At 31.5% G+C, this 26,789-nt stretch overlaps 1 protein-coding gene across 1 annotated transcript in view; it reads left to right on the forward strand.

Moving 5' to 3' along the window:
- Positions 1–14,891, forward strand: part of LOC148305204 (BCL11 transcription factor A-like) — a 96,938-nt gene extending 82,047 nt beyond the window's left edge. Inside the window, exon 5 of the mRNA XM_088267071.1 lies at positions 11,296–14,891. Coding sequence (XP_088123197.1) covers positions 11,296–13,343 — 2,048 coding nt within the window. The 3' untranslated portion in view covers positions 13,344–14,891. The remainder of the gene's footprint in view (positions 1–11,295) is intronic.
- The last annotated feature ends 11,898 nt before the right edge of the window (positions 14,892–26,789 follow it).

Below are 26,789 nucleotides of genomic sequence, written 5' to 3' on the forward strand. Positions count from 1 at the left end.
AGCTCCTACCCCCTCGTCAACCTTCAAAGTCCCAAGGACACAACTATAAAATTTAGACTTATGGTAGCTTTACATATGGTGTTTGAAAATGATGCGGAATACATTGAAACACGTATTAAAATGAACAGAATATATTTATACGAGTAAAAAAGTTATGTTTCAAAATAAAAATATAAAAGAAAATAAAGTATAAACGCGAGCGTGACATGACATTTTTTTATAAAAATTTGAACTCGTGGCAGGCAGCTGACAAATAATTAAACCCCATAAACTTTTGTCATTATTCAAATATTTTTACATACAATCATCAAAAGTAAGGGTGTTTTTTTATTATTTTATTTTAAATAATCTATCTAATTCCGTATGTCTAGTACACAATGAAGATCTACCCTTCGTGTCTTATTTTCTTCCCTTATATTATACTTTAGCACGCGTCTAAATGATACGTTAATCATCGCAGTTCAAGAATAAGGGTTGGATTTTTTGTTGGTTTTCACTATATCTGACAATCATGACACACAGATGGACCAAGTTAGGCGCACTTATGTCATAATTCAATATAATGCAAAGGGTGAATCGGATTAAGAAAGGGGTGTTTTTTTAGCGTTGAAATTATGACGTGATGATACCACGTGGCCTGCACGGGTTGAAGGTAATAGATTTCGTAAGGACTTCTTTATTTCATCTTGACTCGATCTTGATTGTGTCGGGTTGTGGTCCCGTGGTTTCAGTCACAGTTTCTCGGTTCGATCCCACTCTACCACAATTTGGTACCTTTTTCTAATAATGAGCCTCTTAGGCTCACAGAAATAGTATGATATTGAAATATTTCTGTAAATAATAAAAACACAATTTCTTTTTTTTTTTTTCAAATAAAAAAAATCATTAACACATAATCATAGATTCGAGTATCTCTGTATAGTATGTCCCATTTTTTAGTTTCAAATAAATACATGTACCATATGAACACATTTTTATTATTTTTTTTTATTATTATTTTTTTCATCATTTTTTTTTGACATCTCATCAAAGATGAAGAAGAATATGGAAGTATGGGCATTTACGGGGCTGACGACCGTCATAGGCTGGTTTAAGTGATCACTTTACACACGTGTAACATTCACCAATTCTACCCATTATTGACAACCACACTACTCGTTTCTTGGAAGTTTTATATATATGAACCAATTTAGAAACCTTGTTCTTGAATCACTAGAACTTCACTAGAGACATCTATTGGTGAGATTTTTGGAGATAATCCGGATTTTGTGAACAAGTATTTGGACACACTCAAAATGTTGTAACACATTTTTATACAAGTTTTTCACTTCAATAAGGACGTTTTACAAAATAAATTGGAAGTTATGCTGTATTTTGTAAAAAAAATGTATTTTGATTTGTGTTTTGTAATTATGTAATTTATATTGCGTTGTTTATACAAAATATCGTTTCATTGGCATTTTTGATTATTTTCCTTAATTTTATCTTATTCTTTGTACTACATATTTACAAACTTAATTATAATCTAAATACTGATATTAATATAATTAATAAATAACAAAAAAATAAAGGAGGATTTTGCACTAAAGAAAGAAAGGCTGTTTTAATTTTTAATTTTTAATTTTATTGAAAGGATTAAAGATTTGAAAAAGATGAATCTTTAGTTATGATCTTTAAATGTTAATAAATCCATATTCTTTCTAAGAAATATTAACGTTTTCAAATCTACGTATTAGAAATGTTTTATTTATTTATTTTTTATTAAAGTTCAGTAGACAATAACAGTTCAAGGTTTTATTTCGGTATCTACCAAAACAAACTTTTTTTCTTCAAATATACTCTGAAAATATCCACGTTTATCATACACATGTGACAAAGTTCACAAAGCCTTTTTTGTGAATTTTTATTTATTATACGTAATTTATAATACATATATTATTTGTGAACGTTTCAATACTTACACAAAAAAAAATATTAACGCCTTCGTATGAGTTAAAAGTACCTTAATATTTTTTCAGTAATTTCTAAATTATCTCATAAATGTATGATTAAATCTTATTTCGGTATTAATTGAATACCTATTGAGACTATATTTTCAATTGTATCACAGTATTTTGAGTGCATCCAAATACTTGTTCACAGATCTAGAATCCATTAAAGAATTATTTTCAATTTTATTTTTGTGTAAATTAAGTTTTAAGTAAATAATAATATAATAAAACCCTTATCCGCACTTAAATGGTGCATAGGGCACTGTGTCATATAAACGCAGTGTTATCTTGATCGTTTATACATGAAGCAAAGGTGATCAGCCCTCCGCTTCAGGTATCAGTCCATGGTAATTCTGAATAAATATTACAGTGAAAAAATCACTAATACTTATTTTACCCCCCTTGGGAATCGAACCCGAGACCTCTAGAACGGTAGCCAAGCGTGCTGACCATTACACTCCGGAGGCGGACAACCTTTTAAGTAAATACCCAGGCCTTAATATTCTTCTTCATCTATGTTGAGATGTTTAAAAAAAGTACAAATTGTTTATTGCGCTTAATAAAATAAGCATCAAAATATAATGGTTTTTTTATATACGATAATTTTGTATCGTTCATATTCTCTTTTTATATCTCTCCTGTATCGACTTTTACTTTTTGCAAATGACTGATCCCAGCATTACAATGAATTATTTGACAGATGGTATAAGTGCATTATGATTTTTCAAAGAGTTTTGTATGTTTATCGGGTCGTATGCAAATCGTAACCGTTTAAATTCAATCACAAATAACTCTTTCGACCCCAAGTCTCTTTCACCCTTCCGGTCGCGAGATGATTCGAGAGAACTTGACTAAATAATGCCTCAATCGAATCGTAAATTGATAATTGAAACCCCGTGGTCAATGTATCAACTGTTGTGAAGGACATTTTAGTCAGGATTTAAAGATATTTCGATAAAGTATTTAAAATAAATATCAAAGTATATATCTTTGATTTAAATTCTATAAATTATTCAATGAAAAAATTTTTTTTGACATTTTTAGAGTAATAGTGTAATATTCTGTTTTTTCTGCCTACTCCTGCGGGGAAGCGGTATATACCAAGTAAAATTAACTTTTTGGCTATATTTTAGGATAGAAAATGATATGAAATTCATCGAAACACGTATCACAATAGATTTTGAAAATAAGTGGTATTTGTCAAGTAAAATAAACCTTTTATGCCACGTCTGAGCATTGAAAATGATGCGAAATATATCGAAACACGTGTCATTGTAGATTTTAAGAAATAGTGGCATTTAACAAGTAAAATAAACTTTTTATGCCACGTCTGAGCATTGAAAATGATGCGAAATATATCGAAACATGTATCACAATAGATTTTATGAAATAGTGGTAAATACCAAATTAAATTAAATTTTTATGCCACGTCTAAGCATAGAAAATTTCGAGAAATAAATTGAAACACGTTACACAATAGATATTATGAAATAGTTGTATTTACCAAGGGAAATTAAAATTTTGAAATATATTTTAAATTAAAATTTGATTACTTTCCACTCACATCCGACTCGGAAAAAAGGCAAACCAAAAATGATCAGACAGGGGAAAGAAAGGTATAGGAAAATACAATAAGACGATTAAGAATCGTATCATTACTAGCCAGTTAACCTTTAAAGCTGTGTCTGAGCAGAATGTCCCATTGTAGTCCCACATGATGAAGATTGAATAATCGGTGTCGTCCAAGCGTACTCGCAGTCTCCGTATCCTCGTACATCTCCCCCAAGGAGCGATTTGTCTAGCAGTCGGACAAAGGCTATTGTCCGACGAAACCCTTCTTCTTTTACAGAAAAAAGAAGCTTTAAAAAAGCTCGCTTGCTGCGAGATGTGTGAACATTGCTTTACCATTATTAAAAATTGAATATATTATATATTAATCTCTTATTTAAAAAAAAAGTCTAAGTTTTTTTGAACCCTTATCCGCACCCGTTGGAGCATAGGGCACTGCATCATATAAACGTTTCTTCTTTTACAAAAAAAAGAAGCTTCAAAAAAGCTCGCTTGCTGCGAGATATGTTAACATTGCTATACCATTATCAAAAATTGAACATATTATGTATCAATCTCTAATTTCAATAAAATTCAAGTTTTTTTAAACCCTTACCCGCACCCGATGGTGCATAGGGCACTGCATTATATAATCGCAGTTATCTTGTTCGTTTACACATGAAGGAAAGGTGATAAGCCCACCGCTCCGGAAGTATACTGGAGATATAATTTTTGCTTGGAATTTTTACCTACTAACTAACCATTACGTAAGTATTTGACATACCTGATCATGCCAAGTTTTTCACACACTTCTTCTGCTCCTTTTCCCAAGTATATTTACCTCGAAAATTTGTTTTACCGTTTTTTCCTCACTCGTTCCACATGTCCAAACCATCTCAAAACACGTTTCTCAATTTTATCGATAATGCTCATCTTAGCTTTGCTATTTTCCTTATTTTACCATTCGAACATCTATCATACATACATCGTTTAAAATTCAAAATGACATTCAAAACGTAATTGTTATTTTCGGGTATATTATATACCCTATAATATTCATAGATTATTTGAATGTTTTCTAAGTACGTGTTTAAAAAATTATAAAGATTTTCTTCCCCCTTTAAAGATAATTCAATTATATATATTTTTTTTTTAAATCGTGCAATCGAAGGGGTTAAAATCCAGAATCCGTTATTTAATATATATAACTGAAAAATATTCTACACACGTTGTTCAGTTTGACCCTTTCTCCACTATTAATGCTGGTTTATAGCGCCTTAGAATCAGATGGAACAAGCATAAAAGAAATTCAAATTCTAGATATTACATCCTCCCCTTTCGCCTAAAGGGGATGAAAAAAGATTATTTATTATGCTTAAGATAACTTAAAGATTATCCCAAATAAAAGATATGGAAAAATTCACACCCCCGGCGAAAAAATCGCGAAACAAATACGAATTTTCGTTTAAGTAGAATATCCGAATAATCAATTGCTACGAAATATTTATTTTAGAGTACTATTATTTTTACAGTTTTTATACGTATATCTTTACTAAAATTATTTGAGCTTGCTTTAAAATATTTCACGATGCATGCAGTATACTCGCACACAAATGAATGGAATTAAATTTTCTTACCAAATAAACTCTGCAATTCATGATTGCAGAGTTTATTTGGTAAGAAATTTTGAATGGTAATGAATCAGATTTCGTCTTCTTTCGTATAAAAACGATAGATATTTGGGTTTAGTTGAGACACTTAAAACAAATATCGATATATCACCCGTAGAGCGAAAATCCAGTATCTGATAGGATATCAAATAATTTTTTAAATAAAATTAAGAAATGATTTCCTCTACTGCATCCCCGTTTCAAGTAGCACTATTCATTTTTTACCTTTGATGAGCGCTTAACGCTTACGAAGGAATATTTGTACACTATTTTTAGATTACAAATAATGTGCGCAAATACTATTTTTGGTTATTAATAAATGCCTTGTTAAATGTTTACTCAATTGTTTTCTTTTCAAATATCTTGAAATCTTAACGATATCAATAATAAAATCTACCTATAAGTCTACGTAGAAATGTTATATCCTATGTTAAAGTATAAGCTTTTGATTAATTTCACCACTACGGCTATTAACACTGACCCTTATGGCGGTTTCTTATGCACCATAGGGTGGAACCCTATGGTACATAGGAAACTGAATCAAATTAATGTTTATTTGATCGTTTATTATATGAAAGCAGGGTTTAAAATGTTGTATGAAATAAATGTAAGCATATTAAATGAAATTAAGATAATGTTGTAGAAATAAATATTTATGGATTCGGCAGTCACTTTGTGGTTAAATCAATCCATTTTTTTAACCTTTAGTCTATATTCTCACTGATAAAATGAAATAATAAATAAATAAACAAATAAAAATAAGAAACAGCTCCTACAGCTGACACACCTCTAAAATTTAGACTTAGTTTCTCATACGGTGTTTGAAAATGATGCTGAATGCATCAAAGCACGTGTCGCAATAGATTTTTAAAAACAGTGGTATTTAAGAATAAAACTTCTATTAAAAATAAATAATAGGTTCTTTTTATTTATTTAAAAAAGAAAACTTAGACATAATATTATATAAGAAATATTATTGTTGGTAAAAAGTATTTTTAGGGGAAGAAAAAGCATTTATAAAAATACAAATTTGTGGTATATTTGGGGGTAGTATCATCAACATGTTGGAAAACAAAATTGAAAAAAAACGCATTACTTTACGGTTCAAAAATTGGATATTTCCATGTCCATCGAAAATATCGTTTGTTTTATTATTTTGTTTCGCTTTATGTTTTTAGGGCGGTAATGGATTTTAACAACACATGTTGACAAGTGTCGCGATATTAGTTTAAAACTCCCCCATCTACACCCGTTCAGGGATAGTTTCGTCACCCACCCCCAAATCCACCCCTAGCATAGACAGTAGAGGGTCTCACCGGATAAAAATTCAGTAAAATGTGGAATTTCGCTTTTCCGATTTGAGTGAAACTGTTAAGTAAAAATACAGGGAGTTACTCAGTTAATTACTTAGAACTTAATTACGGTTAATACTTAGAAATACACAAAGTCAGTACGCGAGAAGCCAAACGAGTTATCCGTGCACATTTTTTTAAAGAAATTATATTGGAATTCGACCAATAATTTTTATTATCATCGTTTTTTAATCCTTACCTTTCGATTACTAATTTCTTTTAAAAATCATAAATTTATTTCGAAGAAAAACTTAATTTTTCAATACAAAAACCGTGTTTTAAGCAAAAAATGACCGTGCACATTTTTTAAAATATATAATTCATTGGAATTCGGCCAATAAATATTTTTGTATCGTTTTTTTAACTCCTTAGATTTCAATAACTATTTTATTTTTACACATATATTTATTTCGAAGAAGTACTTATTTTTCTCAATTCAACAACGATGTTTTTAGCAAAAAATTCAATTACGTTAAATGTTACCTGGGTTTAAAGAAAATTAAGTTGAGGGCTGTTGATTATCCCACCTTAAGAACGATACTCAAGTTCTTTATTATAGGTCGTGACTGTTCTCGATAAATAAATAAATAAAAACTCGTAATTTTATAACAATTGTTAACAATTTAGTAACGTATACTCAAATAATGATTTATTAAGTATAAGTTAATTTTACAAAACAAACAAGTGAAAAAAAAAACATAAATTTTCTAGTAACATACTGTGTTTTTTTAGAGAAGCGTAGAAATGATCACCTTACTTTCATGCAATTAACGAGCAAGATATCACTGTGTCGATACGATGCAGTGCCCTATGCACCATTGGGCGCGATAAAGACTAGAAGTAAATTCTAAAATCATAAAATACAGTATAAAATAAATTAAAGCGATTTTTTCGTTATTCTTTTTTGTATAATATTTTGGACCCTTAAAATATATTCAATAGTGTATCAACGAATCATGTTATATTCAAGTCTCTTGATAACTTTGCCTTGTTTTTCGAAACACCCTGTAAATATTTTTACAACGACATTATTATTTTCTCCTCCCTGACCGTGAGGGTGTTTTTTTTAAACGACGGGGTGTGACCGGGGAAAGAAAAAAAACGTAAAAAACTGTCTCTGTGGGGAACCAATATTTGCTACGGATATTTGCATAATTAGATCGAGTCACCTCATGACAAAAAGTTACACATCAAGTTTGAGAGAAAAATGTTCACACCACCTTTTCTTAACAACTGTGTTGAATTAAATTTTATATCTGCGGCACACCCATATCATTTTAGTAGATGTTGCTAACTTAAATATGCTAAGAGGTCATTTGATAAATGAAGAAAACAGAGTTATCGTACTACAATTGCCAGAACTATCAAGACTTGAAGACAACTCCGAATGTCCAGTTAAATACGAGTAAATAAATTAAAGACGATTTTGTGTGCATTTCATTTAATATAACGTGTATGAGGTAGCTTATGCACTTATCCGTCGAATACATCAGTAACTGTATAATCTATATAAATAAATAAAAATGTAAATGTTAGTTTGTTCAAAATCTTAAATCCCCAAAAGTTTTTCATCGATTGCATTCAAATACGCAGGTATTTTTATGAAAGGTAAAATTATTTTGACACCTTTTTACCGTAATGGCAGCGCCATCTGTTGAGCTTAACAGTATCATTTAAAATTGCTAATAGTGGAGAGCGTGCTTCTTGACACTGCTGTCATTAAGAATTTACAATGTTTTCGATTGCATTGTTATATCGTAGGTGTTTTATATTTTCGGATGTGTGTTTTTTATTCTCTTTCCTTTCCATTTTATCAGATTAAGACACAACAACGCTTGGCTAAGTATAACTAGCAATTAATTATAAAATAATTCAAATTACAATAGTAGAGAATGATGATTGAATAATGAATATAGAAGCGAACGTTAAAATCATTAATGATAATTTATTTTATAACTTTTTTAAAATTTGAGTGGGATTCTTTTTTTTGGAACCATATACTAACTAACTTACTAACTAACCATCACGCCGCTTCCCCGCAGGGGTAGGCAGAGAGAATCGAACGCCAAACCACTCGGTCTTTGCAAACATTCTTTGCCTCGTCTACATTCATGCATCTCCTCATACATACCCGACGATTATTACGACTCCTGACCCGGCCGCTTTCAAGTATTTGACATACCTGATTGTGCCAAGTTTTCCTCGGTCGTCCTCTGCTTCTTTTTTTAACTACATTCGCCTCATAAATTTGTTTAACCGTTCTTTCTTCACTCATACGCTCCACATGTCCAAACCATCTCAACACACCTTTCTTAATTTTATCGATAATGCTTACCTCAGCCTTACATTCTTTCCTTATTTCATCATTCGAACATCTATCAAACATCGTTTTGCCACACATTCGTCTGAGCTATCGCATTTCGACTGCATTCAGTCTGCTTTCATCCTTCTTTTGCCAACTCCATGCTTCGCTTCCATACATAAGGGTTGGAACCAGAACTCCATTGTGTACTGCCAGTTTAGCTTCCGCTGATAGATTTTTATTTGCTAAAACTGATTTTAGTGCACCATGCTGGGAACAGAGTGGAACCATATACCATATATATATTTATTTTCTTAACATTTATACATTAATTTACAGCTTAAACTATTAGACGTTAAACAGTTATTGTAATAACTAATTGAAATAGTAATGAAAATATCGAATAATCGATCTATCATTATGACTGATTCACAGTAGTCGTCAAATTTAATGTAAAACTTTTGTTTTACAAGAAAGTTTATAGAACACATACCTTAGACCCCTTGGGAAGAAGTAACTGCAGCCTGGGGTGGGCGGAAATGGAAGCACCCACCTTTTAAAGGAGGCTTTCGAGAGGAAAGCTCCGGGGGTATGGGAAGGTTGTACGTCTAGAGAGATGAGATTGTTATGCGGCGGACGTCCGAGCGGCGCCCGATGCGCGAAGTGACGCCGAGCAAGGGTGAGAACCACCCCTTCTCATATGTTAAGGCGAAGATGGACTTGAAAAAAATTAAAGCTTTTGACAGTAAAAAAACTGAAAACTTTAATTTAAAAGTACTACGAACGTATTCATAAAATGTTCGAATGTTTGCAGTTTAAAAATTTAGATCTAAGAGTTTTTACTTCAATTCATTTTGTCTAAGAAGTATTTGTAAAACCCTTTATAAATCGTATGAAAAGTAAATAAGGTCACGTCGCTTCTCCGCAGGGGTATGCAGAGAAAATATGACGCCACACCTTTAAGTTTTTGCAAGCAGTATTCGCTTCTTCCACATTCATGTGCCTCCTTATACACATCCGACGATTATTTCGACTCCTGGTCTGATAATTAACAAAAAATGGTATTTTTTTTTAGATTTCAATAGTGACAGTTCAAAGCCTATAATATGTTGAAAAAAAAGCTTGTTTAAAAAAAAATATATACAACATTTTGAGTATGTTCTCGATTGTGCAAACAAAAGGGTCTGTGATAAATAAAATCTTTCTAAATCCAATCATAGAGTGCTGTTGTGAATTCAATCATGGAACGTTATGAGATTGATCATTTGTATGAGTTCCAAAAAATTGAGTAGTTTGGTTGTCAAAAGTGATCACTTAACCAATTTATGAGAGATCATAACGCCTGTAAATAACTAGACTTCCATATTTTTCTTTATCTATGTTGAGATGTCAGAATGCTTTATAAATCATTTAATGATGAATATAACGATCCTTATAACTAATTCGCCACCAACATTTTCATGTTGTGAATAATGCAATTTTTGTTTCAATTATTTTTGTAAACTTCGATTAAAATGATTCCGAAAACTATTTAAATTTTCAGCTGAAAATATTTTTTGCTGATGTTTTTGTACGAATTAACCCCAAAGGCCTAAGCCCGGGAATTATTATTAAAAGTGTCGCGACGCAGGCTTGTGGCGTCGTTTCTACTACCTGTCGCTGTATTGTCCCGCCATTTCTGTCCAGCACCGGAAGTCTGCGCCGTTTCCGCTTGGAAAATCGCGCCAAGTATTCGGAACGCCATTCGTATTTTTTTCTCTCCTAGAAAACACTCCACCGAGAAGCAGTTATTAAAAATTTATACAACCCTACTCGTGTGTTATTTTCAGTTGTGAATATGTATGCATGTTTTTAATGCGCTCTGCGACATACTAGTAATTTTTTACTTTTTAATTGTATTCTCGCATCCAATATATTTTTACCGTTTAAACTATCACGTTAAAAGTTTTATTTTCATAACACAAGGTTTTTGATACTTTCGCTATGACCCTATTCAGGCGCCTAAATACCGTGAAGTATTGTATGAAGGGTATCATATAAAAACCTGAAAAAACCTTTTCAGCCAGCACTCCATTGAAGATTGTAAAGGATTTCCACCCCTTTTCTCGGCCACCGTCCGGAGTCCGACTTCCGAGGCGCTATTAGCCTTATGGCCCTCCGCCCTCTGAATTCTAAACAGCCCCCGCTATGGGGAGGCCCTAGGAAGCTATGAGTAATGGCCTGTTCATGTGGACAGTGTGTGGAGATCTCCTTCCCCCTCTAGGTGTAGACCACGAACAGAGGTTCGGTTCAAGATGACCCTTTCTTCGAATGATAAATGGCGATGAATTTAGCGAGATTTATGAGAAAATTATGTATCAGCTCGTTCGTAGATTTTTCACACGTTACAAAAATCATCTCGTATATTAATATTTGTTTCTTTTTTGTTACAGAGCCAAGCAACTACGTCTGCTCGACGTGCAAGACTCGAGTGCACTCCGCATGGCGACTTCTACAGCACGTTCAACATTCCCACGGAGTCAAAATCTACGTCGAATCTCCGGGCCCACATAAGAGCAACCACAGTTCCAGTTCATCATGCTCCACGAGCTCGTGTTCTTCTGGCGGTGGAGCTCCGCTTCCCCAGTCTTTGCGTCATCATCCCTTACTACCCCCACCACCGCCGGACCTACATAGTCCTTTCGGTGTCGGCAGCCTACTCAGAATGCCTCTGGGAGGAAACCTTCCATCGCTAGGACATCCCTCTGGTCCACCAGCTCCGATGTTTGCACGACCGTCGCATCACGATCATCGATTCAGAATGGAGCAGTTAGTTTCTGAACAATTCAGGCACCACGGACTAAACCTAGCCGCAGCCGCAGCTGCTGTCGCTGCGGGCTCACTTCCTCCACATGCCCCTTTTCCCCCGCCCTCGGACAGACCTCCCGCACCGCCGGTTCCCTCCAGGGACCGTTCTCTCCCTCCTCCGACCCAACAACTTTCTCTAGAACCACAACTGGATTTTTACTCGCAGCGCTTGCGGCAACTGGCCGGTACAACCAGCCCGGGGGCGGCCACAGGCAATTCAAGCTCACCTAGCCCCCGGAAGCAATCTCCACCTTTCGCTTCCCCCTCCCCTTCTCACCTACCGCCTACTCCGGTTACAAGTAATAACAACAACAACAGCAACAGTAACTCGAGTAGACCGCAGAGTGTCACTCCACCCGAGAAACGATCCGAACTCTCGGCAGCTCCCGCTTCCGCGCCAGCTATTACCACCACTCCTCGATCGGCATCTACACCACCCTCCAAACAGGCTCTCTTGGGCAACTCGGAAGACTCGGTCCATTCGTGCGAATTCTGTGGGAAGAAATTCCGATTCCAAAGTAACCTTATTGTTCACAAGCGCGCTCATACTGGAGAAAAACCTTACAAATGTACAGTGTGCGATCACGCCTGTGCGCAAAGTTCAAAATTAAAACGTCATATGAAAATTCACCAAACTCCCGAGGATCGCACTAGCAACGCCGGCTCTGTAGAAACTCTCGATGAAGATGATTCAAACGATGAATTAGAAGAAGAAGATCTAGAAGAAGAAGAGGAAGATGATGAATATCAGGAAGACGAAGCCGAAGATCTAAGCGTCCCTTCAACTGGCCTTCCTCCTAAACCTTTGAAATCTCTAAATCACTTGACACAGCCACCCGTTAGTGCAGCTTCTTTAGTTGGAGAATTGATGGATAAATTTGGCTTGTCAAATATTGCTCAATACAGTGAAGCATATAAACAAGCTCTTCAAGAATCCGGAAACGCGCTGAAATGGCAGTTGGCGAACAAAGATCATGACAATAATAATGGTCTCGGAGCTATCCCTCCAGGAAGTCAAGAGAAGATGAATGGCTTGCCACCGTCGGCCCTCAGACTTAAGGAGGAGTTCGCAAAAAACATGCTCGGCCAGCCCGGTCCGGGCGTTCCTCCTCATCCTCTATTCAACCCCTTCGAGAACCCGTTTGAAGCTAGCAAGAGAATGAAGCTGGAAATGGAAAGAGGCGAAGGCTGGTGGCTGCCTAATTTGCACGGCCAACGTCCGCCAGAAAACATTTTCGACAGCCTAAAACCGAGTCCGAACAGTCTTTTGCAAAACCCTTTGCTGAAATCTAAGGACAGCAGGCGAAACGATACGTGCGAGTACTGCGGGAAGGTTTTCAAGAACTGCTCCAATTTGACAGTCCACAGGAGATCTCACACTGGCGAGAAGCCGTACAAGTGTGAGCTGTGCTCCTACGCTTGCGCTCAGAGCTCCAAACTAACGAGGCACATGAAGACACACGGAAGATTGGGGAAAGACGTCTACCGCTGCCGGTTCTGCGAGATGCCTTTCTCCGTGCCCTCGACCCTGGAGAAGCACATGCGTAAGTGTGTCGTGAACCAAAGCAAGGGTGGGGCTCCTCTCGGCATAATATCTGATGACTCGAACGCGTGCAAGGAAGAGGCCACGTGACTCTTTCCATGGGGAGGGTTTCGCTTGCCGCCACCCGCCCCGCCCAGCCAGATATTCTGATAACCCTACCCCCGCATTTCGATAGTGGAACGGTTTACCAAATAAGGGCCAGTTATATATAAGGTTTATAACAATTTTGCTCCCACACGGAGCGATCCATTCTCATCTAGTCTAATTTCGGCAGACTTCTCTAAAGTCTTTCATCTACTCTCCGGCATTTTGTGATTTGTAGTGGTGGGCATTATTTACTTCGTAAAATCGGTGGTTTGTGTTACTTAAATGTTAACCCTGTATGCATTTAACCTCTATTCCGAAAGGGGTATTTTAGTTTATTGTGTAAACTTGTGTTATTCCCGAGAAATCTTATTAAATGTTTGTCTTTTACTTTGTTGATTCTCAAAGTGCGCTGTATATTTTGCGTATTTATTTGATTAAATGTTTTGTTACACCGTGTACATTGATGGATAAAGGGAGTTTTAAAAAAATCTATGCCAAAGTACTACCGTTGAGTTAAATATCCAAGTATTGTATATTCAACAAATTGTACATTAATTACTTTTAAATTGTTGTGTACGTAATTCCTATTAATATTAACATAGAAATTCCTGTAAATACTTTCTCAAAAGCAATTATATTTAATATAATTTAAACATTCTAGAGTAAAAATGTAAGTTATTGTAAAATTTCGGAAATTTTCCATCGTTCATTCTTACCGTTTTATTACTGTTAGATAATTATTACTGTACTATATTATAATTAATGAAAATGTATCTAACAAAAATCGAAATAGTATGAATATTAATAAATTATTATGATGAAGACAACCACGTTAATTTGTAAGACTGAAAAAAAATTCCAGCTAATTTTAGTTTTTTTTAAAGCTTGTCCATTTAATATCTTCAGTTTCTACTTACTTGATAGATGACATGACACAATTTTGATAAATACCCTTCGATACCATATAAGTATATTCCAAAACTGTCATCGATTGTGAAAAATTAGTTTTGAAAAATCGTTTAAAAACTGCTTTACTGTGTCCGAACTGATTATATTTTCTTGTGGCAAATTTATTGCCTGTATACGTACTTAATTGAATTATACATAGTTCCAATTAATTAATATTAACGCTCGAATAAAATCATTAGTGTCTAAAAACAAAATGTTACTCTAGTTCCATGATAACAAAAATATTCAAAAGGTATTAAAATTTAATCGTTTTAATAATTTCATCGTTATCAAGTCGATACTAAATTGACATTTTGCCTTGTGGTTTTTTTCGACCGTTTAAAAACATATAGTAATAAAAATTTATTTATTTATCATTGCATTATTTACCAAAATCATTTTAGCATAGTACCATCTGCCAGTTTTATCATATAACATTGTTTTAGTGATTTTTATTGGTTTAACAGCGAACGAATTATATGGAAAAAAATGTTGCTTTGTGATAACGGTCTATAATTATTGAATCAAAATTTTGGTTGAATCATGTGAAATTTAAAGGTGTTTACTTGTTTCTTTCAAAAATAAAAATTTCATTTGTTAAAATATATTTTTGTTGTTTTTATTTTATGTTTCACCCCATTTTTTTAATGTTAAGCTAATGAAAATGTTATTTTACATCTGTAATGAAAAAATCTATTAGAATTACAGGGTTAATAAAGTAAAAATAATATTTTCTAGTAGAATCGCAGCAAATAGAGATACCTATCGCAAAATAATATGTCCATTTTCATACAAGTATCTGAAAAAAATTTAAAAAAAAAACAAATTAACTGACAAAAACTTGAAAGTGTGTCCTGTATGTTTCCACAGGGTAGTTTAAAACAACTTTTTTCGTTGACAGATTTACAAAAAAAAACAAAGAAATCAGGGTTTTGGAGGTTATTATGAAACCAGATCTACTTTTGACATAACATATAAATAAAAATAAAAACATTTTGTGAATATAAACTAACTATTTAGAACATATTGGTAAATTATAAATAAATAAAAAATCAATTAATTTATAGCCGAGACAGACTAATAATTAATTTAGACAACTAATAATTTGTTAGCATATCTTAGAAGTTTAGACGGTAATGTGTAATATATTTATAAAATTATTATAAAGACAACCATCGATTTGTCGATTTTGAAATATCTAAAATGTGATTACGTAAAATGTATTTAAAATCTGCATTGTGATTTCGAAATTCCTACATTTTTATTGTTGAAATGAATTGACGGAAAATAGTGAAACTAAGTGTAACCAAAGAATTTTACAAGATATTTGTAAAGTTTTAACAAATAGCATTCTTGTCGAGTATTCGCAAATGAAGTGGATATATCGATTTTTAAATGATATTTTCGAAATAAACAAAATGTAAGTAAGACACGTCGATTCCACATGAGTTCCTTTAAATAATAAATGTTGCATAATTTTAAGAAGATCCTTATTAATAAGGCGTAACTACTTATATAAATTATTGTAAAACTTTCCCTTGGAATGCAAAAATAATAAATAAATCACTTTGTATATGAAGATCTTTGTTTTTACAAACACAAAATCTTGTATAATATATGAATTCAATTAACCCAAATATATTTTCAATGAAACACTCTTTAAAACGGCCATTTAGTAATTCAAATGTAGCTTTGTTTTAAAATCACTAAAAATATTTTATTATAACTTAATTATAATGTCTACCGGTTTCGAAGCTAACCGCTTCTTTATCAAGAATAAATAATAGTATTAAAGAAGCGGTTAGCTTCGAAACTGGTAGACATTATAATTAAGTTATAATAAAATATTTATAATGATTTTAAAACAATGTTACATTTTAATTATAAATTGGAAAATAACAGAGTTTGTACTTCAAATCTAAATTATATTTGTTTTATAAGTCAAATGTAAATCCAATTAACATTGATATGATTATTTTACCAGTTGTAAAAAACCGTTGTTTTTTTTTAAATTCTAAAGTAATTTTGAAGATCTGTCTTTTTCTGTTTAAATGAATATCAAACATCACTGTGAGATATTTGGTATTGTGTAAACTAATGAATGTTTTCATACCTACCCCGTGTAAACTTGCTGTCTAAATTTACAATAAAATTCATAGAGGTTAAACTTAAATTAAATGTGTTTGTAGATGTTAACAATATTATTATGGACACTTAACGTATTATTAAAATTGTTGTATTAACCATTAAAGAAAAGGTAAATAAATTACATTTTGATGTGTGTTATAAAAGAAAACCATTACAGAAATACAGATGTCATTCATTATAATATAATAACAAAATAAATACATTGAATGAATAATTTGTCGTTTTATTATGAACTACCCGAAAAATAAATATGAGATGCAAATACTTGCTTATTCGAAATTAAATTGTATATATATAAATATATATATATATATATATATATATATATATATATATATATATATATATATATATATATATATATATATATATATATATATATATATATATATATATATATATATATATATATATATATATATATATATATATATATATATATATATATATATATATATATATATATGTATATATATATATATATATATATATATATATATATATATATATATATATATTTATATATATATATATATATATATATATATATATATATATATATATATATATATATATATATATATATATATATATATATATGATACAATGATTAAAGAAAACACCTCGTTTTTTACCACTTGAGTTTTGTTATAGACTACATGTTTCAGAAGTTAAACTTCCATCATTCAGGTCTGTATAATAACTAAAATAGAAAATATAAAATGTAGTCTATAATAAAACTCAAGTGGTAAAAAACGAAGTGTTTTCTTTAATCATTGTAACATGTCTTACCACAAAGTTAATGCCGAAACAATAAATAAAATATATATATGATCACTTACACCAGCCTTTGACAGCCGTCAGCCCCGTAAATGCCCAGACTTCCATATCCTTCTTCATCTTTGATGAGATACCAACTAATGAGATGCAAATACATTTCAAGATTTTTCACTAAAGTTTTACTTGGTAAATACCACTATATCTTAACATCTATTGTGACACGTGTTTTGATGCAGTCCGCATCATTTCCAAACACCAATAGATCATCAGGATATTTTAAGATATAGCGGTATTTATCAAGTAAAACTTAAATTAAAAATGGATAGATATTACCACAAAGTGACTGCCGAATCAATTAATGATAACATTTCAAGATTCCTGTTGATATATCTAAACAAATGAAGAAGCCTAGATATTTACAAAAGCACCAAAAATAAAAGTAATTGAAAACAAAGTTTTAGTTTTATTTTTAAAGATTTATAAAATAAAACTAACTTAAGCATTCACTTTTGGATTTCACTTTTTCAATTATTGATAATACTATTACAATAATACTATATCCATTAATATTAATATAATGAACAAAGAGGAGATATATATATATATATATATATATATATATATATATATATATATATATATATATATATATATATATATATATATATATATTTATATATATATATATATATATACATATATATATATATATATATATATATATATATATATATATATATATATATATATATATATATATATATATATATATATATATATATATAAATATTAAATTTAAATTTTACTAAGTAAATACCAATATTTCTTAAAATCTACTATGACACGTATTTCTATGCATTCCGCATCATTTTCAAACACCTTAACATACCTTTTTATTTTTCTAACCCTTTTCTGGGACCCAATGGTGTTTAGGGCACTACATAGTTTTTTTTTATTAAGACGTTATAAACTTTAAAAACTTCCAACTCAATTTTTAAATAAAAAGTATTTATTTAATGAATTTTGACGATACTCATACATATCGCTCAATCCTTTCAACAACGTCATATATCAAAAAACTTATTTTTTGATATATGACGTTGTTGAAAGGACCGTTTTAAGTTTTTTAAAGTTTAGGAATATAACGAAATGTATTAAAAATAAATATCAAGCTACTTTTTGAATTTTTTACAGTGCAACACATCTTTTAAGGTAAAACCTGAATTTTATTTTTCATTTGAAAAATATTTAGTATATTTAAAAAAATACCTACACAATACCTTTTCTTCAAAATGCAAAACAACACTTTCTGCCCTATGGCGGGTAAATATTCAGTTAAAAATATACCGCTTTGCTGGGATATAGTACATTTTCTGGGCATTCCGAAAACATACAAAAACTGAAAATTGCCGATTTTTTTTATATATGACGTAGTTGAAAGGAGTGAGCGATATATCACCTGACTGAATCAAGATGCTGCAAGAGCTCAGACACATCAATGAGATGCGACATTCAACACTATACACACTCTAACATGGGATTTTTCGATCCATGCATTCTTTGCTTTTAAAGCTGCATGGCAACATACTGTAATGCATCGGGCGATGACTTGTCGTAGATAGAGATGCGACGTCTATCGCTGGGAGATATATGGACACTAAAGTATTCGAGTAACAAAAAACTAGGACATCACAAGGATACTGCTAAATCATACAGAGTTGATCGTGATTAGGTTATTAGATAATATTGAGTTAAAAATGAAATTTTAGATTAAGGGGAGGGTAGTAGCTGTTATTATTTTTATTAACTTATTTTAAATATTTGAAATTCAGACTTAGCTTCATATACGTTTCATTTATTGATTCGTTAGTAAATAGCACTATTTCTTAAAATCTACTTTTAAGAAATAGTGGTATTTACCAAGTAAAAATAATAATTAAAAATTCATGTACGTTGTTTGAAAATGATGCGGAATGGATCCAAACCACTATTATCACTATTACACTATACAAATACCACTATTTCTTAAAACTATAAATTTTAAGAAATAGTGGTATTTGTCAATTTGAACTTAAATTAAAAATTGATGAATATTGCTACAAAGTGACTGCCAAATCAATGAATAAACATTAAAAAACTAAGGTTGTATAAATTTGGCTCTCTGATAATGGTTAAAAAAAAAACATTTTTATATAAAACTAACATTCTTTCATACAATATTTAGTCAAGCCCGTAAATTCAATTTTTTTTTATTTCTAGATTTTTAGTCATTTCTGGATACTAAGGATATATTCCTTCAAAATAGCCATCGTGGGCTACAAATAATTAAAAATCATATTGACAATAAGATTTTGTCGACGCGTTTGCTACCGTACTGAATTTCCAGAAGGGTGAAAATAAATATAAATGATCCAATATTATTCTGGACAAGAAACGTCATCTTTCGCCACCTTTCCTCATGTATTTAACAATCAAGATAACACCGCTTATATCCGATGCAGTGCTTTTTATACTATTTGGTAGGGATAAAGGTAAGAATAAAAAATAAAATCATGAAATGATGTGAAAAAATATATAATAAATAAATATAATCAAACTCCATTTACGTAAATACAATCCCTTATAAACACTTTAAACTGTAGTTGGATGTGAAAGCCGAAAAAAGCTTGATATGACCAAGTATATCAAAAAGCTGAGAGATCTGAAGTCGGAACAATCGGTGGGTACATTCAGAGAGAAGTAGGAAGAAGGAAGTAATATTTGCAAAGACAGAATGGTATGGCGTACTATTCTCCCAGTCAATCCCTGTGAAAAAGTAACGATCTTTCAGACGAGTGTGCGGCAAAACGATGTACGATAGATATTCATGATAAAATAAGGGATGAATGCAAGGCTGCGATAAACATTATCGATACAATTGTGTAAGGATTGTCGAAATGGTTTGGATAAGTGGAACGAGTGAGTAGCCAAAGAATAGCTTAAAACAATATGACATGAATGTAATTAGCAATAGGAACAGGGCAAGAAAACTTGTGGCATGTTCAAAAAAGTTAAATAATTCAACATGGTCAGCGACGGAATAATCGGAAGATGAATATTGTATGAGGATATGTATAAATGTCGACGAGGTGAAAAATATTAGCTAATATGGTGTGGTTTGGTGTTCTATGCTCTCTCCTTACCCCTGAGGACAAGCGGCGTGATGGTTAGTTAGATTTTAAAGAAAAATACAAGTCGTCATCAGAAATGTTACCATAATTGCCGTCATCCAGGCGTATTTGATGAGATGAGAAGGAAATATCTTATTGAATTATCAATAAATATCACATAAGTATATATATTACAACAGACAATATTTTTTTAAGCTTGGTGTATATTAATACGGGTAATAAAAATCGCAACATAAATCGAAAAATAAAACGTGCAAAGAACATAAAAATTATTTTGCAAGTGTAATTTGAGACTAATTAAATTAAAATTATTAAAAGTTTGGTTGGTTGTTGCATAACTTAAAGTTAATCCACTTAAAAATCAATCTGGAATCAATGTGTATTTAAACGTTATTGGAATATGTACAAATATTCCCATAAGAAAGTATTTTACTTACTTAGTAGTTCTACTGCACGATAGATGGCAGTATACAAAATATAATCCAACGTCGCGCATTCATGATTTGAGAAAGGTTCGCTTCTTTGCTAGCATCGAATTATTCGAACTTCGTGTCGTATTTGTGATTTTATTTCATATTAGTTAATTTTAATAATTAATTATTTTTGTATTAATTTTTTGTTGTTTTAATTGACCACCTGCGTTAACATATTATTATTATTTGTGTAAAGATGGTGCTTAAATTAAATTGTTGTATTTAATAATATATTTTACTGATTACAGTTTGATGTTTAATATTATGTATCGGAATTAATTGTTCGCTTCACTCGTCTTATTTTAACTGTGGTTAGGAAAGAGACTGATAATACTGAAATGAAATATGGTAAATACTTTTAAAGCCTTTAAATATTTTGGTATTAAGTATGTACTTTGAGATTAAATTATTCGGTACATACGGATAAAACCACCTCTGCGGCGTGGTTGAGTAGACGAAACTATCGTCGCGGATTCTTCTACTGCTACACTTACCCACATCCAGTGGTGCATAGGGAACTTTAACGAGTTGATGCAATATTAAGTTGATCGTTAATTATATAAACCCAAGGTGTAAATTTATTTCCAATTGGGCTGGATGTTTATGATGTGTTATTATATTTTTTTGTTTGTTAGTAACGAACCATCACTCCGCTTCCTCGCAGGGGTAGTCAGAGAGAATAGAACGCCACACTACTCAAACATTCTTCGCCTCTTCCACATTCACTCATCTCCTCACACATACTCGCCGATCATTTCGGCTCCTGAACCGACAAACCGAAAAAAGTATTTGACAAACCTGACCTTGCCAAGTTATCCTCGGTCTTCCTCCGCTCCCTTTTCCAACAGAATTCGTCTCATAAATTTGTTTTACCGTTCTTTCCTCAATCATTCGTTCCACATGTCGCTCACTCCTTTCAAGAACGTCATAAATGAAAAAATTGATTTTTTTGGAGAAAGTTTTAAAATTTTAAAAATATAATATAATGTATTAAAAATAAATATCAAACCACTTATTAATATCTTTACTGTGCAACAGATATATTAAGGTAAAACCTGAAGGTTTTTTTCTCCATTTGAAAAATATTTAGAATATACATATATATAAAAAAATTAAACAATACCTTTTCTTCAAAATGCAAAATCAACACTTACTGCCCTGTAGTGGGTAAATATTAAGTTAAAAATATGCCTCTTTTGCTGGGATATAGTACATTTTCTGGTCATTCCGAAAACACGCACAACCGAAAATTGACGATTTTTTATTTATGACGTTCTTGAAAGGAGTGAGCGATGCCCAAACCATCTCTCAACATAACTCCTCTTAATTTTATCGATAATACTTTAAGATACTTTTAGGCATTAAATGTATTTATTACTATGATTTTTCGATTTCATCAAAGATGAAGAAGAATATGGAAGTCTGGGCATTTACGGGGCTGACGACCGTCATAGGCTGGTTTTAGTGATCACTTTACACACGTGTAACATTCACCAATTCTACCCATTATTGACAACCACACTACTCAAATTCTTTGAAATTCTATATATATGAACCAATTTAGAAATCTTGTTCTTGAATCACTAGAACTTCAATAGAGACATCTATTGGTGAGATGTAAAGAAGCTTTTTACTAAGCAGAAACTCTTATATTAGTATGTGAGGTCCGAGTCCTGGATTATAATCACACACATGAGAAACGCCAGAAAATACCATTTTTATTTTTATTATTTAAGCTTATAATTTTACCAGATATTTACAACATTTTGAGTTTGTCCAAATGCTTGTTCACAAAATCTGAATTATAATTGTAATCCAGATTTTTTGAACAAGTATTTGGACACACTAAAAATTTTGTATTTATTATTATTATAACTAACGGAAATATGAAGTCGAATGTTCCAATTGGACTCACACTTGGAGTTATCCAATCAGAAAGCTAGCCCAATGGGGTTGGTGGAAATCCTCTTATCACCATTTACACCATGTTCGTTAGCCGTTACTTACGTTAGCTAACGGATCCGTTACTACAGGCTAAAGCTCACTCATACAAAACGAAGAGATAACAGTGGGCTTTGAGTCTGTATGAACAGATTACTCCATAGATTCTTCAGGGGGGGGGCGGTAGATCAAGGGTAGGTAATGAATGGATCTATTTGGGGTGAGAAAACCTAATTTCATATAAAATGTATATGATAATGCCAATTCACATTTTGAAACTTTTTGTAAATGATATGTTATTTTTGATAATTACCAGTATTTCTTAAAATCTATTGTCATACGAGTTTGGGTCCATTCGACATCCTTTTCAAACAACTTATATGAATTTTTAATATTATTTTTGATATCTCATCAAAGATGAAGAAGGATATGGAAGTCTGGGCATTTACGGGGCTGACGAAGGTCATAGGCTGGTTTAAATGATCACTTTACACACGTGTGACGTGCTCCAATTCTACCCATTATTGACAACCAAACTACTCAAATTCTTGGAAGTTCTATATATTATATAAACCAATTTCAAAACATTGTTCTTGAATCACTAGAACTTCACTAGAGACATCTATTGGTGAGATGAAAAGAAGCTTTTTATTGAGCAGAAACTATTTTATTAATTATAATCGCACACATGAGAAACAACAGAAAATATCGTTTTCTTTTTTATCATTTAAGCTTAAAATTTGACCATATAATTTGTTCACAACATTTTGAGTGTGTCAAAATACTTGTTCACAAATCTGGATAATCTCTAATTATAGGATTATTTTTAATATTATTTTTTGAGATCTTTGATGATATGTCAAAAAATAATATGAAATATACTCCTATAATTGGAGATAATTCAGATTTGTGAACAAGTATTTGGACACACTGAAAATGTTGTAAATAATATGTGTTTGTATAATTTTTGTCTGCCTTCTTCTTCACTATCTAGAATCACTAGGAGCTAGATATTACATAACAAATACAAATTTACAAAACCCAATTTGATATTTAATGAGTATAATTATGAATGGTTAGAAATATTGATAATATATCGTAGCCATACTAGCAAAAAACGTTAACTCCAAAATCCCTGTTTGGATAATCCCTGCTATTTAAGCTTTTAAACTAGCCTATGACGGTCGTCAGCCCCGTAAATGCCCAGACTTTCATATTCTTCATCGTCTTCGATGAGATGTCAAAAATAATATTATTTGATAAGCTTTGCCTGGGGTGAATCGTTGTTCGGACTACCTAGATGTTGACAATAGTGAGGAGGATTTGAAACGACGGTTTGCGAGTTGCCAGAATGTAGTAGCGGACAGATAGCGATAGAAGTTTTAGGAGGTTTTAGGAAATAACCGATTTAACGAGACGAGTGGTTTGCTGATCAACGGCCGTTACTAACGACTTTCCTTAGGGGTGGCGGATGTCGGGAGGGGGAGAGGGCGGGAGGGTGGAAGGGTTGGCAGGTACGTACCCACGTGTCTGATCCACCGATTCATAAACTGTAGATAACTATTATTTATTATGACCATCAAGTTATTAATTTTATTTAAAAATAAATATACTTTCTACATATTTTTTATTTTCTGATAGTATTATTTGTATTGTAGTCAAGAATTTTTTGTATTGTATATTAACACTATTATTCTAGTTCTACTTATAATACCTATACCCTTACACCCTTTACTATGATTGAATTTTAATTGTATACCCACACACAGGCCATGCTTTTTTGGGATCTTTTTTTGTATTTATATTTATATTTTATTCTTTTTCTTTTGTAAATTATGTCATATAATGCAAAAGAATTTAAAATAAAGAAAATAAAATAAAATAAGTGCTTTGCTTTCACACGTATTACTACATTTTTATTTTATTTTATTTCAAAATATATTACATGCATAAGTCATAAATACATATAATATTCCCAATGAGTAATTTCTATTTCTCATTTTGGGACATGGGATTAAGGTTAACAAGACTGGAACACAAATAATAAAGTAACAAAAAAGATTTTTTTTAAACAACCAAAACTAATACTAATAATAAAAACAATAAACAGGTATAATAAAAAGGCATAAGAAGCATATTTCAATGAAATAAATGAGAATAACATAATGTAAGAAGTAAATTTAAAACAAACAAATGAGAAAATATAAAAAATGAGAAAAATAACAAATGATAAAATATTTTTAAAAAATAACAAAATATGACTTATATGAAATATTCTCAAAATATTGTATTTTATAAGAAAAATAATTTTAAAAACACAAGAATTTAGGATTTAAAAATATCTTTCATTAATGATTAATATCTTTAATAAATTGGTGCATAGGGCACTGCATCATATTAACGCAGTGTTATCTTGATCGTTTAACTCATGAAGGAAAGGTGATCAGCCCTCCCAGGGTAATATTGCATATATTTTAGAGTAACTAAAGTATTTATTAATTAAAAAAAAAATAATAATAAAAATGTATTTACTTTTCATTTTCATATTGCAATTCACGTCTGTGTAAGGTAGTTTTTTACGAAAATGGTTCTAAATAAATTATGGCTACATTTTAATAACAAAATCGATAGATGAGACATCTATGATATAAAAAATTATTAATATGATGAGTGATTTCAATTTCATAGGTAGAATGGTGAATATCTCACAGTGAATAAAGTGATCGTTTAAACAAGCCAATGGTAGATCGTAAGACATACTCGTATAAATAAGCATACATCTAGATTTCTATCTAAACAGATTTAACCCAATAAGAATACAACACTAGAAATAACATATTTCAATCTAATAAGAATCCAGAAGTCGGTCCATCTGATATTATTTTTTCGGTATTTGATATCATTGAGAGTCAAGTCAAGAATAGAGAATTTCCTCTTTTTTAAGAAATATTTTCAGCATAAAAAAAACACGAGACACAAACTGATAATGACGTCATCTTAATTTTTTACCTATCCCTGCTTTCTGATTAGCTGATATGTGTCAGAAGGCAAGTTTCATGTAAGTATATAGCGGAATTTGTTAGCAGGGTTTTTAAGTATTTAAATATTTTAAACAATAAAACACACAATTGGCAATCCGACAGAGTATTTATTTTAAAATCTTATAAAATTGAATCTGGCGGATTTTGAAAGTAGGCGACACATATCGCTCACTCCTTTCAAGAACGTCATTAATCAAAAAACTTGATTTTTCAGGAGAACGTTTTTAAAGTTTAAAAATATAATACAATGGATAAAAAATAAATATCAAGCCGCTTATTGAACTTTTTACTGTGCAACAGATCATTTTAGGTAAAACCTGAAGGTTTTTTCTCCATTTGAAAAATATTTAATATATTTCAAAAAATAATTAAACAATAACTTATCTTCAAAATGCAAAAACAACACTTTCTGCCCTGTAGCAGGTAAATATTAAGTTAAAAACATGCCTCTTTTGCTGGGATATGGTAAATTTTATGGGCGTTCTGAAAACCTGTACGACTGAAAATTTACGATTTTTGATTTATGACGTTCTTGAAAGGAGTGAGCGATATATGGTATACATATTAAAAAATTAATGCAATATGGATGTTCAATAATGGACTGAATGGTGAAGTTTTTATTTATATAAGTGTATAAAGTCATCGCTTGAGCAATCCAAATACCATGTATTTATTTTATAAATTAATATAATTGAATTTAACTTCGCTTAACTTCGCTTTTGTAAGGGAAGTTTGGGAAGTCCTTCGAGCTTACGTTTAATTTTAGGAATGAGGCTGTGCAATGGGCTCTCTAGTTACCGAAGTCATTCACAGATGGCGGACTGGGATTCCATTTACAAAATGCCGAATTTCGACCGATTCGGTTTTGTGGAAATGTCATTTAGCTTTATTGGAGCGATTATTCCACGCGCACCTTAATTCGGATCAAGATCAGCCAAATATCCTCCG

This window comes from Brachycentrus maculatus, unplaced genomic scaffold (genome assembly GCF_059751285.1).
Source record: "Brachycentrus maculatus isolate JH-2025_06_01 unplaced genomic scaffold, ASM5975128v1 h1tg000277l, whole genome shotgun sequence".
Lineage (NCBI taxonomy): Eukaryota > Metazoa > Arthropoda > Insecta > Trichoptera > Brachycentridae > Brachycentrus > Brachycentrus maculatus.